Raw genomic sequence first — 20,562 nt, 5'->3', positions numbered from 1 at the left:
TTTTCAATACTATGTGTCCCTTAATATTCTATTGTCCCTCGTAAAGACGTCATAAAAAATATAAGGGGAACACCTCCATAGTGTTAAGCAGTAAATCATTTATTGCAACATAAAAATACACATGATAAATGGCTGCATACCATATAAGTCCTTTTTGGAAAAGGTACAAATCAATACATATAGGGGAAATTTTCATTAGCTCCCCCTACTGAGCTGTACCAAAATACTCCACCAATGCGTTTCAACCTATAGGTCTTTTTCTAGGTGTGTTTGTATATCAGACCAGGATCAGGTCTTTATAGGGATTCAAGTCTCTGCCCATTTCCTGTCTCGTGTGCAGACATAGGTATAAATAAAAAAAACCCTCTACACATACAAAATACTAATATATAAGCTCACCGCTAATTAAGTACACTGTATCCTCAGCTACTACGTTATATAGCAAGCCATAGTCCCCTTTTGTTAGTGATAATCATCACTTCCTATAACTCGAGGAGGCTTCCTGCATTCCTAGTAATGGAAGGCATACTGCCGGCCACGTGACCCACGGACATGAAGTGGTGGCGGGGGACTCGGTGTGTGTGCAACGCCATGGAGCACATGACACAAACCACAGCACCACTAGGTCTAACATTACGGCAAAGTACTGGACAAGTCAGGGTGTACGTCTGCGTGCCAGCACTTGTCCGTCCACCGGAAATAACTACCCTGGGAACATCCTTTGTATAACATGAGTTCACTATTTTGATAAAAATGCAAAATAGGTAATTCTCGAATATAATTAGTATATAGCAAACGGCTTTGGTATTATAAACAATAAATATAAAACTGCATATCAATTCTAATAAAGTGCATAAATGTATGTAAACAGTAATAAGATCTATAAAATAACCAGCATAAAAACACAATATAAAAATAATTTTAAATCATGTTATTATATGAATCAAAACCATTTAAAAATGTTAAAAACTATAAAAACTCTTTAGTTCGAAATCTGTATATAAACCCCATGGCTGTAGTGTTTTAATTTCGTATATGGATTTCATTTCTGCCTTAGCTAAAAATGTATCAGTACCTTTTGTACGCCAATTGCCTTCAATCTTTTTAATCCCTATAATGCTTTTGAAATTTTTGAGGGAATGGTTGGCAACACCTTTTTTAATATTCCGCAGGTGTTCTGCCTGTCTGTTTCGGAATCTCCTTGTGGTTTTTCAAATATATTGGAGGCCACAAACATTCGATTAAATAATACAATTGGTACTGTTGCATGTAATAAATTCTTACATTTTTAAACATTTGTGTAGTGGCATAAGATGTGATTTCTTAATTTTTTCTGGCTTGATTGCTAGGAGAAATACTTACATTACAGGACCCACAGCGGAATATCGAATACTGTGGTAAAATGTCTCATAAATGGGATCTTATAGAACATATTACATATAGTTTTTTATATATAGTTATTTATATAGCTATCGGTATAGTGATAACACTGCGGTGAGCGCTCTGTATAAGAGCACTGAGTATACACAGTGTATAGTTATAACACTGCTCTGTATAGTAGTGCTAAGTTAACACGGTGTATAGTTGTAACACTGAGGTGTGCACACTGCTCTGTATGATGGTACTGGGTATAAAAATGCTGAGTGTGCACATTGTATAGTTACACCACTAAGGTAAGATACACTGCTCTGTATAATAGTGCTGAGTATAGACAGGGTATAGTTATTACACTGATGATGAGCACACTGCTCTGTATGATATTACTGAGTATGCACAGTGTATAGTGATAACACTGATGATGAACACAACACTCTACACAGCACACTCCATATAATGATACTCAGTATGCACGGTTTGTAGATATAACACTGAGGTGAGAACTGATGGTGAGCACACCGCTCTGTATGGTAATACTAAGTATACACGGATAATGGTCACACACAGGGCTATGTGTGTGTTTATAATTAATTCCTTTAGCTCCTCCCCCAGTAGCGCCACTCACAGTTCCTGAACCTACTTTTCTCGGAAAATTGCACTGGTCACGCCACACCGTAAAATACACTTTGATCCTGTTGACAGTAGTGGTAACCGCAGCCCCCCCCCCTTACGATATTCCATGAAGGGAGCCCTAATACTGCTACAAATGCGGGCAATATTCTTACACTCCTTTGTAGGATAGTACAAGGTCTACAATGGCTGGTCCTGTTGTTCTTTTGGTTTCTGTTTCTCTTTCAGAGGCTGCGGTTCTAGAGAATGGTGCTCCCGCTCGGGATGGAGATATAACTGCAGTTTCTGGACATAGCGAACAGATGGTCAGCTCTGATGAGACAAATTTTGCGCTTTATGCAGATTCAGTGGCGTACTTGGTCAAAGCGACGGCGAAGGCATAAGCCTAGCCACCATAGTGTTTTTGGAGGACCTGGATAAAGCCGTACATTGGGGGTCATTCAGACCCGTTCGGGAGCAAAGGACGCTCGCAAACGGGTCGATGTTGCCCCACTGCACATGCGCACGATGGAGGGAGCTCCGTCGTGCGCATGCGCGAGACCCGGAGAGCGACGGGCTCTCCGTCACTCCGGGTCTCGCACCAAAGGGGGCGTGCTGTCGATGTTGATTGACAGCACGCCCCCTTTGGTGGGCGTGGCTGCAAGACAGGGAACGCCTACCGTCTGAAGCCGGCCCCACTGACATCACTAGTGATGTCAGTGGGAGTGATTCTGGCTCTGATAGAGCCAAAATCACTCCAGGGCTTGCGGCAGCGAGACCCTACCACAGGGTCTCCGTCGCAAGCCCAATGGTCGCGATGGTCTTGACCATCGCGACCATCATCATGGGTGCTCGCATAAGCTGTGGGTGGTAACCCACAGCTATTCGAGCGTCCATGAGGGCGCTCCTAAAACAGGTAGGAGGGCCCTGATTCAGAGTGAGCGCTCTGGTCAGAGCGTTCAGCTCTGAATCAGGCCCATTGTCCTAATAGTCTATTTCGGGCCAGGCATACCCCTGGTGTTAGAACATGCTTGCGTGTGCCTTGTCGCATTTTGATTAGTTGCATTTTTGCGATTTGGCCCTGCTAGCCTAGTTAGATCAGCGATTTTTGCCCTTCTGCTGTACAGCATATTATCAAGCCAGCATGGAGGGGCTAGCATATCAGTCCTTAGCTCCCAGGACCATGCAATTTACCAGGTTGCTTGGTGTGTATGGCGTTGCATTTTGGCCCATGGAGGGAGCCGAGGTAAGACCAGTTGAAAGCTTATTCTTGCTTTTGCATAGCATGTTTGCATTGGGACAGGTCCAGTGCTATAGTGGTAATGATGTTAGCAGGCCTGTCCCAATTTTTTCTGTGTCTTGGGCCTGGGGGACCTTTCAAAGTATTTCTTGGTCAAGAGAGCTTTGAAGGGGGTGGGACAAGTTGGTCCCTGCTCCTCCTATTGGTCAGCACCCACTCTATTTGCGTCTTCCTGCATGGTTATTACAAGTTTTTTCAGCAGTTTTTCGGTTTTAGAGTCCAGATCAGTGCAGCTGCATTGACTATTGCGTCGGGTTTTTTCCGTTGATCAGAGTTAGGCCATGAGCTGAGGAAAGTCTAGTGCTTAAAAACGTACCTTAGACTTCGGTAAAAGTTTTGCTTTACATCCTAACTTGAGGACTAGCTACTCGTCATATTTGGGGGTCCTGAGGAATTTTGTTTTACCACTAGTTTATAACTTTGGCTGCATGCCGGCTGGTGGACGTTTTGTGATTTGCTTCAGGTCAAGTTAGGATCACCCCTCCCCGCCCTCCCTCTCTCTCCCTGTATTAGGCTTCTGTCTTTGCTACTCTTTTCTTTCCTATTTGTGTTTTTGGTGTGTTTTTATTTAATATACAGAATTTATTCCACTTTTGGAGAGGGTTAGATGGTTTAGGGTTTTTGAAGTGTTCCATTTCAGCTCATTTGGGGACGATCATTGCCATGTGCCCCCTATTGCAGAGTTTTGTGGTTTGATATCATTCCACAGCAGGTCTGGAGAGCTGGTTTTCTCTCCTGGGACCCTGTAAGTGGTCAGAAGATGGATAAACCTGGCTGTGAGTTGGAGAACTGGTTTTGTCTCCTGGGACCCTGTAGGTGGTCAGAAGATGGATAAACCTGGCTGTGAGTTGCAGTGTCCAGGGTTTTGGAGGAGTGGTCCTTTTACAAGCTTTGATTAGGTTCCCTGATGTCCTCTTTAAAGGATGGACGGTGCATTGGAATGGAGTTATTGAGGAGTTAGTTAGAAGTCAAGGTGTGGTAGATTAGGGTATGGTGGTGGTGCGGTTCTTAGCTGGGAACCGCTGTTGGCGGGAAAGAATGGTAGCAGTCGCCATCTGTCTTTGGAGCTTGAGGTGCTCTCCCTTCCAATACATGGCTTAGGCTGATTTTACCCTACTGGGGTCAGCGGCAACCACCTAACCAGGTGGGCCTCACGTCGTGTCATTGGGGTGGGAGGTGGTAATGGGCTGGCTGCTCGCCTCCCATTTAGAAGATCGGTGTGAGTATTCAGTTGGTGATCTTGCATTGTTGGGCCGTTCTTTTTGCGCCACCATACTTTGTCTGTCTTTCTTTCTTATTCTATTAGTTAGTTCAGTTATACATTAAATAGTTTAATTCGTTTAAAATTAAATAAAGCTGACCTTCATTTCCCCTTATATAAGTCTCTGTGTCATTATTTCATTATGACTATGGTTGATGATTTACCCTGCACTGTTAGGAGAGAACACTCATCAGGCGATGGGGAGTTTACAAGGACTAACATTGCAGTGATATTTACACGCCATTCTGAGCTGCTCTCATGGTACTTGGATAAAGACATTGGGGTCTATTCATGGAGCAGAGAAAAGTCTGCTGGGTGCAATTCACAAAGCGGGTTCCCGTGGAGAAGTACATTACTTCCCAGCAGCTCCCCTGCTCCGTGGATCAATCACATCACCATACTTTAGTATGGCCAGGGAAGTAGCATACCTCCCTATCTTTTAACCGCAGTGCCTGGCTCCTGGCGCTGGTTTCGGCCCCTTGACGTCCCAGCAGCCACTGCAGCCTCCCCTGACCTCAGCCGCCGGAGCATGCGCAGGAAGGACCTGCTTTCGCCTCCCGGCTGCTCACCCTGTACCGCCAGACCCCTGGACAGCGCGGAGAGGTAAGTATACATGAATTGCTACTTTACAAAGCTATATATCGCATCGAACCGATTTATAGTTAAAAGTAACAATTCAGTTTTTGTTTTCTTTCTAAATAGAAAGAAAGAAGGAAATATACCCAGCGCTGAATAAGCAGGAGGATCAAGTGTTCATGCAGCAGTAAAGACAAAAGGTAATTGTCAACCTTACTAGAAAACCAAAAACAAAAATAGAGTGCGCTCTAGTACTTAAGTTGGGACATTAGTGTAACACAAGTCAGTTGATAAGCATAAAAATATATTTAATCAATTAAAAAAAAAAACATTAAGAAACAATAAATAAAAAATAAATTAAATTAAATCATGTATATATCTATTGACACAAATTTATAATATAACGTGTGTGGTTATGCACAAAAATATAAGAATAACCAAAAGTAAAAGATAGTTGTTAAGACTCTCAGTATAGATAATAAAATATACAACAGTAAATCTAAAAAAATTGCTTGTTGCCAGTAGCTATTCCAGGTTGTGGTCAATTGTATCCAAAAGAATGATACTAATATAGTTTAGTCTCTCAATAGTAGTTCCCTGGAGATTCTTTCTGACATAGGATACATACCAGTTCTCTTTTAGTTGTCATATATGGCAACAAATGACCCGTAACGATAATGTCATGGAGTGTGGCAATTATATCGTTTAGGTTAGAACAAAAAACACAGTTTATTTACCCCCAGGTTTATCTGCTGTTAATTATGATTCCGTATATATATGCATACTAAACAGCAGGATCTTATCAGCAAACGATAACTGACAGCCCGTGGTTTGCGCTGTATCTTTGAGGTGACCAGGAAGCTGCAGGGGAGAATGGTCTAATGTGTTGTGCAAGCGACTCCCATCTCTGGATGGTAGATGGCGGCGTGGATGATGTGGCGGATGATGGTCCACAATCAGTGACCACGTGTGCCAGTACTGTATTTGCGGTTCACTCTCCTCTCCACAGCCGCCTGGCAGGTGTAAAAGTTTGCGGCAAAGAGTCAAACATATAGCAGTCGTTTGCCAGTTCCTGAATATCGGTCAGTAATAGCTGAATGCAGATCGACTCTCCGGATTTTCTGTAGGAGAGCAGCAATGCGTTTCTGCTACACCCGTAGCCTTTTTCAAGCTGGGGACGGGCCAGGGCCGGGTTCCTATGGTATTAGACCCTGCCATGGCAAGCTGCAGCGATTTGGGGGATCGCAGGGTGGGGGCGGGGCTAAATTATGTGTTTTTGTGTTATGTAGCCCCACCCATCCATACAGAGCCATGGTTCCCAGCAATTTTGCCACAATTCCCGGCATTTATCTCCCCGTCCTGTCCACTTCACTAGGACGTGGTTGGGATGCGGGAGATCTGGATACTCTTCCAGGGGAGCAGGGGGCTACCCGAAAAATTCAGAAGCTCTCCACAACTTCTGGGAGAGTAGGCAAGTATGTGCTGGAAGCTTTATTTTTATACTGTAATTTAGATTTCAGTTTGGACACACCCCTCCCAAATCTAAATCTCTCTGCATACTTTATATCTCCCCCACCTGCAGTGCAACATGGTTTTGCCCAAGTGCAAAGTTACTTGCTTTTTTATTTTGCTCCCAACACAGAATCAGCCCCATTGTACGCAGAACCAATATTGTTGGGAAGATACAAAGCTCACCACAGGCACAGTGCAAATGCTTTAGTTTTCTACCAGTGCACCTTGATGGCTCACCCTGCACACCTGAAGGTAACCCCTACTCATAGTTGCCATCTTTTTGGTTACCCCCTCCAGGAAGGGGCAGCCAGGTCCACACAGTGGTATAGGGGGTGGTACGGGTATGTGGCATGGTATGGGGGGCATGGCGTGATAATTGAGTCGTCGTGGCTACAAGGAGCATGGCGCGGAATAGGAGGCAGTGTGAGGGGCATGGCAGCGGGATCGCATCATCGTAGTCACACACCCTGCTATACAATGCAGAGATTACCGGCACTACAGCGGGAATTTCAAAGCCACCCGGATCGCCCACTTCACCCAGTGAACGGGTGTGGGCGGCTACCCTGTCTATGCCCAGATACAGCCTCCACAGAGAAAAAGTGTTCCTCGATGTGCAGAGAGTAGGAAAAATGTTTAGGAGACTATCTGTACATGTGTAAGCCTGGTCACAACCCTTCATCTCATTACAATAATCTTTTTCTGCCAAATGTAATATTGTTCTCCACTGCTCTGCAATATGCGGGGCCTGATTCTGAGTTGCAAATACACATTACATTCAGCATGCCAATGCGATTCTAAGGCATATATCGAGCCATACGCATCTTTGTACTGTATACAAAACCCCCGCAGCAACAGTTATCACTAACTTACACCTACCCCATGCTGGGTGCAGGATATGGCTGAGAGAGGCATCCACCACACTGCATACTGTATGCACAACTCAGAATGGTACGTAACTATGGCAATACAGCCACGACACGCCCAGGTGATGGTTTTCTTCTGTGCACAGGCCAAGTTGACAGAAACGCCCATATCCCACACAGCAACACCAGAGATCCTTTCTTCTCGCCAGTAGATACACAAAGATGTGTATGCACGCTGCATTGGCCCTGCCCAGTATGCAAAATATCGCTCGATCCATCCGCATTCAGGGGTCTATTTACTAAGCAGTGTTAGGAGAAGTGAAGAGTGAAAAGTGATAAGGTGCCAGCCAATCAGCTCCCAACTGTCATTTTTCAAACACAGCCTGTGAGATGGCAGCTGGGAGCTGATTGGCTGGCACCTTATCACTTCCTTATCACTTTTCACTCTGTCTCCTAACACTGCTTAGTAAATAAACCCCTCAGAGTTCTGTGCAGCTCTGAACCAGGCCCGAGGTGTGTTGGTGTGCTACTGCTACACTAGGAATGTCTTCCAATCTTCTGCTGCTCCTCCGCACATTCTGCCATCATTGCTGTGCAGCTCTGAGCACACTGAGGGCCTGATTGTGTGCCAGACGCAAAGCAGCTGTGTTTTCGGGAAGCCAGATTTACTACCTTATGCTAATGCAGGGTTTCTGTAGGCCTAATGCAAGAATCCGTACGGCTACAAGAGGGAAGCCGCAATGCCCAAATGTTGGTCCACAGCCGCATCTGTAATCAGCAGTACCGGCACTTGCACTTGACTCATGCTGGGTGGAAGAGATCCATCAGAAACAGGCTTCCCTTCTCTGCACGCACGCCTCAGAATAGCATAGAACTGCAGCTACACACCCACAACATCCCCATGAGATGGAACAGTTCCATGTTCTAGCATGGTTGCTGCTCAGTTAACGCCCAGAAATTCCCATTTCTTGAAAAAAGAGATCTGGCCGAGATCCATGCGACTCAGATTCACCCGGAGACACTCAACAATCTTTAAAACGGCTTCTGCACATGCGGAGTATGCTATGGTTCACTATTTGTGCCCATCTAAGGAGCTGCATCCCACTCAGAATCAGGACCTGTACCTGAACATAGTTTCAACAGCAAATAGGCCATAAATGCTCCCAGGAATAAAAGTGTATGCAGAGTTATAGACAACGTGAGGTACTACCGCCTGCAATTGGTATGCTTATTTATTATCAGTACACGCTTGCACAGCTAATATACAGGGTGCAAATGATATGCTTTAGTCCAACTCTGCATTTGCAGTGAAATGTCCTCATTTCAGTGGAATGTGGCGATGACTTTGAAATGTACACAACTCTGTATGGCCTCTACTAAATATGCACAACTCTGCATGGCCACTACTAAATGTGCACAACTCCACATGGCCACTGCTAAATGTGCACAACTCTGCATGGCCACTACTAAATATGCACAACTCTGCATGGCCACTACTAAATGTGCACAACTCTGCATGGCCACTACTAAATGTGCACAACTCTGCATGGCCTCTACTAAATGTGCACAACTCCACATGGCCACTACTAAATGTGCACAACTCTGCATGGCCACTACTAAATATGCACAACTCTGCATGGCCTCTACTAAATGTGCACAACTCTGCATGGCCTCTACTAAATGTGCACAACTCTGCATCGCCTCTACTAAATGCGCACAACTCTGCATGGCCTCTACTAAATGCGCACAACTCTGCATCGCCTCTACTAAATGCGCACAACTCTGCATCGCCTCTACTAAATGCGCACAACTCTGCATCGCCTCTACTAAATGCGCACAATTCTGCATGGCCACTACTAAATGTGCACAACTCTGCATGGCCACTACTAAATATGCACAACTCTACATGGCCACTACTAAATGCGCACAACTCTGCATGGCCACTACTAAATGCGCACAACTCTGCATGGCCCCTACTAAATGCGCACAACTCTGCATGGCCACTACTAAATGCGCACAACTCTGCATGGCCACTACTAAATGTGCACAACTCTGCATGGCCACTACTAAATATGCACAACTCTGCATGGCCACTACTAAATGTGCACAACTCTGCATGGCCACTACTAAATGTGCACAATTCTATATTGCCCCTACTAAATGCGCACAACTCTACATTGCCCCTACTAAATGTGCACAACTCTGCATGGCCCCTACTAAATTAAATATGCACAACTCTACATCGCCCCTACTAAATGTGCACAACTCTACATTGCCCCTACTAAATGTGCACAACTCTACATTGCCCCTACTAAATGTGCACAACTCTGCATTGCCCCTACTAAATGCGCACAACTCTACATTGCCCCTACTAAATGCGCACAACTCTACATTGCCCCTACTAAATGTGCACAACGCTGCATGGCCCCTACTAAATTAAATATGCACAACTCTACATCGCCCCTACTAAATGTGCACAACTCTACACTTCCCCTACTAAATGTGCACAACTCTACATTGCCCCTACTAAATGTGCACAACTCTACATTGCCCCTACTAAATGCGCACAACTCTGCATGGCCTCTACTAAATGTGCACAACTCTGCATGGCCTCTACTAAATGTGCACAACTCTGCATCGCCTCTACTAAATGTGCACAACTCTGCATGGCCTCTACTAAATGCGCACAACTCTGCATCGCCTCTACTAAATGCGCACAACTCTGCATCGCCTCTACTAAATGCGCACAACTCTGCATCGCCTCTACTAAATGCGCACAATTCTGCATGGCCACTACTAAATGTGCACAACTCTGCATGGCCACTACTAAATATGCACAACTCTACATGGCCACTACTATATGCGCTCAACTCTGCATGGCCACTACTAAATGCGCACAACTCTGCATGGCCACTACTAAATGCGCACAACTCTGCATGGCCACTACTAAATGTGCACAACTCTGCATGGCCACTACTAAATATGCACAACTCTGCATGGCCACTACTAAATGTGCACAACTCTGCATGGCCACTACTAAATGTGCACAATTCTATATTGCCCCTACTAAATGCGCACAACTCTACATTGCCCCTACTAAATGTGCACAACTCTGCATGGCCCCTACTAAATTAAATATGCACAACTCTACATCGCCCCTACTAAATGTGCACAACTCTACATTGCCCCTACTAAATGTGCACAACTCTACATTGCCCCTACTAAATGTGCACAACTCTGCATTGCCCCTACTAAATGCGCACAACTCTACATTGCCCCTACTAAATGCGCACAACTCTACATTGCCCCTACTAAATGTGCACAACGCTGCATGGCCCCTACTAAATTAAATATGCACAACTCTACATCGCCCCTACTAAATGTGCACAACTCTACATTTCCCCTACTAAATGTGCACAACTCTACATTGCCCCTACTAAATGGGCACAACTCTACATTGCCCCTACTAAATGCGCACAACTCTACATTGCCCCTACTAAATACGCACAACTCTACATTGCCCCTACTAAATGCGCACAACTCTGCATGGCCCCTACTAAATTAAATGTGCACAACTCTACATCACCCCTACTAAATGTGCACAACTCTACATTGCCCCCACACAAACTGCTCTGCAAACAGGCATAGGTACAGCTAAGCATCAGGTTCATTATTATTAGGGCCAAAGCTGAATGAGGTAGCTGTTTTCCACTTTATAAATGATCTCCAATGATGGCTCTCCGGCTATACAAACAGAAATGTTGTCAGTGCACTAGCACCTGGTTGGAGTTTAAGGTGAAGTGAATGGGGCTTTGGAAAGGTTGGAAAAGTATGTAATAACTTTATGGATTGGTCTGGAGTTTTCATGAATTAGCGGTGTGGTTTTGCCCAATTTTGTCTGGATAAATGTTGGGAGGGATAACAAGAGTTAAAAAGTATGATAACAAAAAGTTGCATGGACATTTTCCCAGTACTACTCAAAACAGGGATCTTATAAGCTGCATGTAAGTATAAATATAAATAATAAAAAATCATTGCTATATAATTCTAATACTTATTGTGTACTAAAAAAACGTGTTTTAAGGTAGTAAGCAAACAAGGTTTTTCCTTTCTTACCCAGAGGAGTGTCCACTATTATGGCATTGAACAGTTCTGCAGGAGTCTGAGCAATATTGACTGCTTCCATCTGCTCAAAGCTGCCCAGCGGGTGGCACTTAGGAACCAGTTCAGAAATAGGCCTTTGGTGTAAAGTCCCTGTTATCAGCAGAATCATGTTATCAATCATGTAGCTGTACCTGCAACACAAACAGGCACGTAAAATAAATCATGCAAATAATCTTGGAGAAATTAAATATTTAAAATAAATCATTGATAGCATTATATAATGTCCTTTCTTCTGATAGAGTATAGGCAGTATGAATTATAAATGGACTTTAAAGGAATATGTAACACACACACACACACACACACACACACACACACACACACACACACACACACACACACACACACACACACACACACACACACACACACACACACACACATATATCTACTATATAAAAGCAAAAATTTGTCCTTCTGTCTCTCTATACAAATCAACAATTTACAAGCCACGATCGTGAAATTTTACATACGAGCGTACTAAAACACGGCGGAGGCAACTAAAAATTTTTTAAATCAAAATTAATTACTGTTGATTTTTAATTAACGAAAAACCACAATTTTTGCATAGCATTCGCCCTCTACAGGTCAGGTACGGAATTACAGAAGGATTTAGCTTATCTACAAGTTTTTCTTTTCTATCTTCTCTACTAAATCGAAATTGATTACTGTTACTTTTTAATTAATTAAAAAACACAATTTTTGCATGGCATTCGCCCTCTAAAGGTCAGCTACGGAATTACAAAGGGATTTTGCTTATCTAATATTTTTTCTTTTCTATCTTCTCTACTATATCAAAGCGAAAATTTGTCCTTCTGTACTTCTGTCTTTCTATACAAATCCGCAGTTTACAAGCGAAGATCATGACATTTTACATGCCAGCGTATTAAAACCTGGCGGAGGCAACTAAAATTTTTTTAAATCAAAATTAATTATTGTTAATTTTTAAGTAACTTAAAACCACAATTTTTGCTGGACGCTGATTGTGGGGCCTCACGGCATATGGGTAGAGCCTCGGAGCAAACGTTTTGTGTTGTCATGTTTTGTCATGATCTTAATGTTTATTATCGAAGAGTGCTTTAGCAGGCTTTGCCAGCATTCTCAGCTCTCTCACTATACCAAATTACGCAACAACATTTACTTATTTTTTCCAACTGTGTCAAAATGATGACTTTGCAAGGATCCTGCTGTACTGTGAGCTGCCAAAATATTACACAGGGAATGCTTCTCCCAAAGTTTTTCTGCGCAGAAAACAGGGAGTCGCTGTAGATGGTCATCCTGGTATCAGAGCAACAGAAGCTCTTGGCCGTGTTTACACTGTACATCCTACAAATTTTGAATGCTTCTATCTCCGAAGTTTGCTTTACACGTTACAAGTCCTACTTCCTTCGAAGACCTTAGGACTGTTGATGGGGAAGCTTGTCACACTTTTCGTGAGGCCTGCCTAAGGAGAGGTTGGTTGGAGGATGATGTGTAAACAAACATTCTTAAAATCCCGGGCAACGCCGGGTACTCCAGCTAGTATATATATATATATATATATATATAAATAAAATGGGTACAGCGACCTGTGTGTTATTTTGAATAAAGTGCTAATATATTAAAGTGCAAATGCCAACAAAAAATAGTAATCATAAATGATGTAATAAAAGGGGTGTACACAATTTAATAGTGGTAAAACAAATACACAGACAATAGATAACAAAACAACAGCTGCTACTAAAAATGCTTGGCTCTGGAACAACCAGTGTATAAAAGGTAGCAGAAATTAAAAATATAATAAATTAGCAGATGATATCATTAAAAATGCTTAGCTTAGCTTGTATATATTTTTTTATTATTATTTTTTCTTTTCTGGAACTGTGGGTAGAGCTACTAGGTGTGGAGCTACAGAAAAACATATATATATTATATATACTTATGTAAATATTATATAATTATATATACCTATATATAGTATTTAGAAAAGAAGGCACCCAAAGGTGCCTTTAAAATAAAACTGATCTCATGGAAAATACATTTTGGCTCAGGACATTATGTCATAGTAAATGAGAGGTTTAGGAACTGAGTTCCTGCTTGTTCCTGCTGAAAAATAGCACTTTATATATACACAGTCGAGTCACATTATTATCACCACCAGCTAATAGCCAGAGTAACCGCCAAGGGCAGCATGGACAGCAGCTAGATGGGCTGGAAGTGACTCAATAAGGTGCTGGTAGGTTGGCACAGGTATCTGGAGCCATGCTGACTGCAGTGCATCCAACAGCTTCTGGAGGGTGCATGGTGGAGTATCCATATAGCAAACAAAATGATCGAGGTGGTCCCACAGATGCCCAATTGGGTTCAAGTCTGGGGAATTAGTGGGCCAGGGAAGTACTTGGAAGTCTTGGTCATGCTCATCCAACCACTGTCGGACATTTCTAGCCGTGTGACATGTCGCATTGTCTTGCTGGAAGATCCCATCCGCCTCAAGGAAGACAATCAGCAATCAATGGTCTGCAAGGATGGATTTATAACCAAATTGGTTGAGGGTGCCTTGCACATGGCTGAGTGGGCCCAGAGAATGCCATTAAAACATTCCTTAACGCTGCCACCACCAGCTTGTGTTCTTCCAGCAATGGTTGCAGGTTGTTTGCTCTCCGATGTTTCATCTGTTCGATGAAGCAGAAAACGTGACGCATCAGAGAAGGCAACCCATTGCCAATCAGCGGAAGTCTAATTCCGATACAGGTGTGAAAATTGAAGCCTTTTCTGCACCTGCTTTAGCATAGGTGCAGTTACCATCCGTTTGCTTCGGAGCCCCATATGCTGCAGTGTTCGATGAACTGTCATTTTAGACACACGTCTGGTGGCCCCAGGTTCATTTTGCCGGTGAGCTGCTCCACTGTAGCGTGTCGGTCGGCCCCCACACACCTTTCGTAGCCGATGTTCACCTCTCACATTAATGGCACGTTGTGCTCTGCAGTTTTCACTTTGGTTATTTGCAATGGTGCCATTTATCCAGTCACGATACACCTTCAGCACAGCAGCATGGGAACAATTCACAGATTGCGCTGTTTTAGAAATACTGCCACCCTTGGCCCGAAAGCCAATAATCTTCCCTTTTTGCAACTCGAATGAATCGCCCCATTTACCCATGACAGCAACGAGTGATATGTGTGCAGACCGCACACCTTATATACTCACCAAGCCAGCACATGACGTACTTCATGGGCTACACGCTGCCGACGTCAAATGTCGGAGGTAGTCATAATACTGTCAATCAACTAATATATATATATATATATATATTTATATATATAAATATATATATATTTTAGGGATGTGCGCCGACCCCCGTGTTTTGGTTTTGAATTTGTATCTCCTTCGTGTTTCGGATCTGGATTGGTTTTGCCAAAACCGCCCTTGCGTGTTTTGGATCTGTATTTTTTCTAAAAAATCATAAAAACAACTGAAATCACATAATGTTGTCCTGTTTTTGTTCCTACAGTATTATTAACCTCAATAACATTTATTTCCAGTAATTTCCATTAAATTTTGACCACCTCACAGCTCACAAGATTCATTTAATCCAGTTTAGGCCAAAAGGTTGCATCGAGCTAGCTGACTGACTAAGCTAAGCGACAGCAGTGGGCGGTACTAACATGTGGCAGTTCAGCTTCCAACATGGCACATCAGGAAACAAATGTTTTTTATTAATCATGACTGAGGCCTGAGGCAGTTGGCGTATGTATGTAGTTGAAGGCAGGAAATTCGTAGTAAATTTAATTTAAGTTTTGGATTCTGAAGCAAGGCGAGAGCAAGGGTGAACAATATGACCCATGTTTTGCCCACAAAATCAACTTGGTGGTTCAGAATATTTTTTAAAACTAAAGGGGCATGCAGGAGATGCTGTCTGTGGCCATAAAAATTTCTGGATATTTTCACCATTCAGCAACTGCATGTTGAAGACTTCAACGGCTGTAGAGCAGCTCAATTACCAACATGACACATCTAGGAAAGAGAATGGCACTGGAGTGGCAGACAGGATGGCAGTTTAATAAACTATGAAAGTAAAAATGTCAGGCAGCAATGCCCGAAACAGCACATAATGCAAGGAAAAGAGGTGCAAGATGGAATTGTCATTAGGCCCTCCCATGTACCCCTATGTTGTATATATTAAATAGGACATGCACAGTTTAACAAACCAATCACTTCAGCGACAGGGACTGCCAATTGTGGCTGAAGCAAATGGTTTGTTTGGGCCCCCACAAAACAAGCTACCAATGGGCAGCTGACATTGCTGGCAATGATCTCTACATACACAAACTGGCTTTACAACATAGGTAAGATCAGATGTCGTAATTGTCATCGTCATCCCCATCAGTGTGTGCTGTACATCCTCTTCTTCACACAATGTTAATTTGTCCCCGCTGGAATCCACCATTACAGGAGCCTCTGTATTTTTTTGACTTAATGGCTGGTAAAGGTCTTCCTTGTGGAATTTGAAATTCATTTTGATAGTACAGCAAAGTCAGTTTGTGTAAGGGACTCCAAATTGCCTACTTTTCCTGCCAGTAGTGAAAGGGACTGTGTGACATGCCTACTTGGATGCTATCCCTAAAATAATCATCCACCATTCTCTGAATGGTGACCGTATCAGACGAAGTCACAGTAGACATGTTACTAATTGTAAGATCTTTTTATTTATTGTGGAATGCTAATTTATTTATCTTTTATTTTTTTTTACACTGGGGAAGAGCACCCCTGTACAAGGCAGCAGCCCCTTGGTGAACAACACAGCACCCCTTTATGGACAACAAAGCACCCCTGCGGAGTGCGGACGGACCACCTGCAGAGTCACAAATACATGGACGATAAACTGCAGTCTGGCCGGCAGTGTCACCAAACAATAATAGCGTAACTAGTAACTAACTAGTCACTACCTAGCACACACAAAAAATAATTTTAACTTTTATTTTTTTTACACTGGGGAAGAGCACCCCTGGATGACAGAGCACCCCTGGAAGACACAGCACCCCTTTATGTACTGCAGCCCTGCCCCTTGATTGACAGGACAACACAGCAGCACCCCCCACTTTATGTACTGCAGCCCCAGCCTGACAACACTGCACCCTTGAACAAATAGTGACAAGTCACTTACAGCACACAACACTGACTGCACCCTAGAAGAACAGAGCACGTCTGCTCTATACCCTCTCCACGGCCGGAGTGAAAATGGCGTCGATCACCGGGACCTTTATAGAATCCAAAACCCGCGAGAATCCGACAGCGGGAGGATGTCGTTTTGCCTCACGCGGGAAAAACCGAGCCGGACTCTGATCTCGCCTCGGATCACGAAGTTCGGGTTGGTCCGGTTCTCGGAGAATCGGACCCACTCATCTCTAATATATATATATGAAAAGGATTAATATATAGTACATGTGAGTATGTATTATTTATTTCTCACAGAGTACACCATTTCTGTAAATAGTAATATTTATTTATCATAAATGACATTTGCCCTATTGCTTGCTTAACATATTGGGAATGGTGGTGACCTTTAACGTTTAAAGTGTATGTTGGAAAGCCACACCCCCTTATGTTCTCACCACTTTATCCCCCATGTACTATGGGCCTGATTCAGCACGGATTGCAATTGCAACCGCGTACGCAGATCGGCCGATTGTTGCGTACTGCGCATGCATAAGCACCGCATTGCGAGTGCGCCGGCCGCGATCGCACTGCGATTACGCATATAGACAGGAATTCATTGCAGAGTGAGTGACAGACTGTGAGCATTTGGGGGGTGGTGATGGGAAAGTGGTTGCAGAAACGCAGGCGGTTTGAACGCCGTAGCGTGGCCATGCATAAACTAGCCACTGCGATTGCCTACCCAGCTTGAGTACTCACTGCGTGTGAAGATATAGGTCAGATCTGCTGTTATTAATGTGTGGGGGGGCGATGTGCTTCGATGTTACCGATGTGTACGCAGGACTGCAAGGTATTACGGATGTGAGAAGGCAGTAGTGGGTGTCTTTATGCTGGTTGAGCGGTGGCAGGCAATAGCATATTTTCGCAGCTGCATTGGTTGCGATTACACAGATGTGATTGCAATTGCGATCCGTGCTAAATCAGGCCTAATATTCTGATCTACTGAATGAGACTGGATATACTCAGTTCTCTTGCAATTACAACTGCTGTGGTTGTCTTCTCATAAATAACATGGACCATCTTCCAGCACGGCCCATATGCTTAACGGACAAGGCTGGACAGACCATATAAATAAATGGCTTGTTTTACCCTACAAGAGGCACTGCCTATAGACATCCTATCAAAATCAGTATTTTGTTAGTATAATAAACCTATGACATATGATTCTGAATATCTGCAGAAATCCACAATAGTTTCATGAATGTTTGCAGGAGCACAGATGGGTTAATTGACCCTAAAGGATCTATATCATTTGTCATTATCTATTCCCCTCATTAGTACAGCCTGCAGTCAACAACCTCATACACGAAGATGTTTACTATCGCACCAATGCTGGATATGGGATGCAGTCATTAGGTTAACAATAACAATGTCGACATGCATATTTTTTACACCACAATAATATAATAATAAATAATAATAGTAAACTGTGGACCTGATTCAGACCAGCTCGCTAAGGCGCGATCGCTCGCTGTGAGCAATTTGCGCCCATCTGCGCATTCCTATAATTCGCAGTGCGCGTGCGCAAGCCATTCGTTGCGATCTGATTTTGGTAGCTCATAAGCCACTATCAGGTCACTGCTTCGAGTGACATATAGTGCAGTTTGTAGGTGGTAACAGGGGAAGGTGCTTGTGAATTGGGGAGCGGATGTGCGAACGCAGTCTGCCCGCCAAAACGCTGTTTAAAGGGTGTGCATAATTAGCCAAGTTACGTCATTGTACACGTCACCTGCATGTATTTCAGCCCTCACTGATGGCAGTGATTGCGGCGGGGAAAGACAACCCCAAGGGCTGCGAGCAGCTCCGATGGCTCACGATGGTCCCGATTAATCATACATTTCCTGGAGATGATGTGTGTTGCGAGTGACAAGGGGGCATCTTCAGACACTTGCGAGCGCACTTTGCCGTAGCTCGCTAACACACAGTGGGCGTCCTTACGCGACGCAGTGCGAGTGCTTAATTTACATATTCGGCCCCTTTTTGCCAGCGAGCGATCGCATATTGCGAGCAGGTCTGAATCAGGTCCTGTGTTTCCTTAAGGCCCTCATACATGGTGCGATATGGCAGCCGATCTGACGGACTGGTACAATATCGCTGCTATATCATACCGTGTGTGGGCATGATATCGGCCAGTGTGCGCTCCCGTGTGGTCGTACATCGCACCTCCAGATCTTACTGCAGGTTCACTTGATCTGGGGATGCGATGTACGATCCTATGCAGCGCTATACGGGTGAGGGAGGGGGGTGCCGGCATGTTGGGCAGCGGCTTGCTCCGTGTGTGTGGGGATCGCCCTATATGTTGGCCATAGGATCAGCCGCCGCTGCGAAAGGTGCATATCGTGCCGTGTATGAGGACCATTAGTTTAATATAATAATAGACTGAGTCCACTTTGTTTAATACATTATTATACTGTGCACTCGTTGTTTAATATAATTATAGTCTGTGAGCTCTTTGAATAATACAATATACTGAGGGTCTGATTCAGAGCCGAACGCTCTGACCTGAGTGCTCGCTCTGAATCAGGGCCCTCCTTCATGAAAATGGAGCGTCCATGATGATGCGCCCACAGCATATGCGAGCGTCCATGATGATGGTCGCGATGGTCTTGACCATCGCGACCATCGGGCTTGTGACGGAGACCCTGCGGTAGGGTCTCGCTGCCGCAAGCCCTGGAATGATTTTGGCTCTATCAGAGCCAAAATCACTTCCACTGACATCACTAGTGATGTCAGTGGGGCCGGCTTCAGACGGTAGGCGTTCCCATGGGAACGCCTCCGTCTGGCAGCCACGCCCCCGGCACGCCCACCAAAGGGGGCGTGCTGTCAATCAACATCGACAGCACGCCCCCTTTGGTGCGAGACCCCGAGCGACGTATTCCTCGTCGCTCGCCGGGTCTCGCGCATGCGCACGACGGAGCTCCCTCCATCGTGCGCATGCGCAGTGGGGGAACATCGACCCGCTCGCGAGCGGGTCTGAATGACCCCGTGTCTCTTTCTTCAATATAATAGACCGCACCCCCTTTAGAGAGACAGAACCGCGCACATAGGAGGCCATACTCAGACAGAGAAATGCACCTTCCACAAGGCAAAGACAGGTTTTGATGGTGCATCCAAAGACGCATTATTTCAGCATCTATGGACGCTAACAGTAGGCATCTCAGTCCTTGCACAATCACATCTCAGTCTTTGCACAATCACATCTCAGTCCTTGCACAATCAGATGCACAAATGTATACCTGGGAAGGGCTTTGTAGCTGCATTAACATAAAGTTGCAAAGGCACCCTGGTTTAAGTTTATATCCTGATACAATCTCAGACAATCAGAGCAGCTTTCTCCCATACGTCTTGGGCCCTCATTCAGAGCCACTCGCTAGCGGCAGTACGCTCGTCCCGAGCGATGTTCGCAGCATCTGCGCATGCGTACGGTTTTTAGTACGCATGCGCGAACCAGTCAGTGCGGCCGAAATACATTTGTACGCAATATAGCGAGTGCCTGCTATTTTGAGTGACAGAATGAGGCGTATGTGGGTGGTAACAGGGGAAGGTGCTTGAAAACGGGGAGTGGAGATCCGTTCGCAGGCGTGCTTAAAGGTCAAAACGGGCGTTTTATGGGTGTGCATAATTAATATAGCAGCGTCAATGACCACGTCACTTGTTTTTTTTTAACTCATATCCTGTTCGATGTACTCGATTAATCTAATAAATAG

The 20,562-nt window shown here is 44.3% G+C and overlaps 1 protein-coding gene across 1 annotated transcript in view; it reads right to left on the bottom strand.

Moving 5' to 3' along the window:
- ATP6V0D2 (ATPase H+ transporting V0 subunit d2) overlaps positions 1-20,562 on the bottom strand; it is a 67,632-nt gene that overhangs the window by 31,436 nt on the left and 15,634 nt on the right. The window contains exon 3 of the mRNA XM_088471533.1: positions 11,615-11,793. Within this exon, the coding sequence (XP_088327659.1) occupies positions 11,615-11,793 (179 nt within the window). The remainder of the gene's footprint in view (positions 1-11,614; positions 11,794-20,562) is intronic.

This window comes from Taudactylus pleione, unplaced genomic scaffold (assembly GCF_031769625.1).
Source record: "Taudactylus pleione unplaced genomic scaffold, aTauple2 ptg000114l, whole genome shotgun sequence".
In the NCBI taxonomy this organism is placed as follows: Eukaryota; Metazoa; Chordata; class Amphibia; order Anura; family Myobatrachidae; genus Taudactylus; species Taudactylus pleione.
This window is presented reverse-complemented; position numbering and strand designations above follow the sequence as displayed.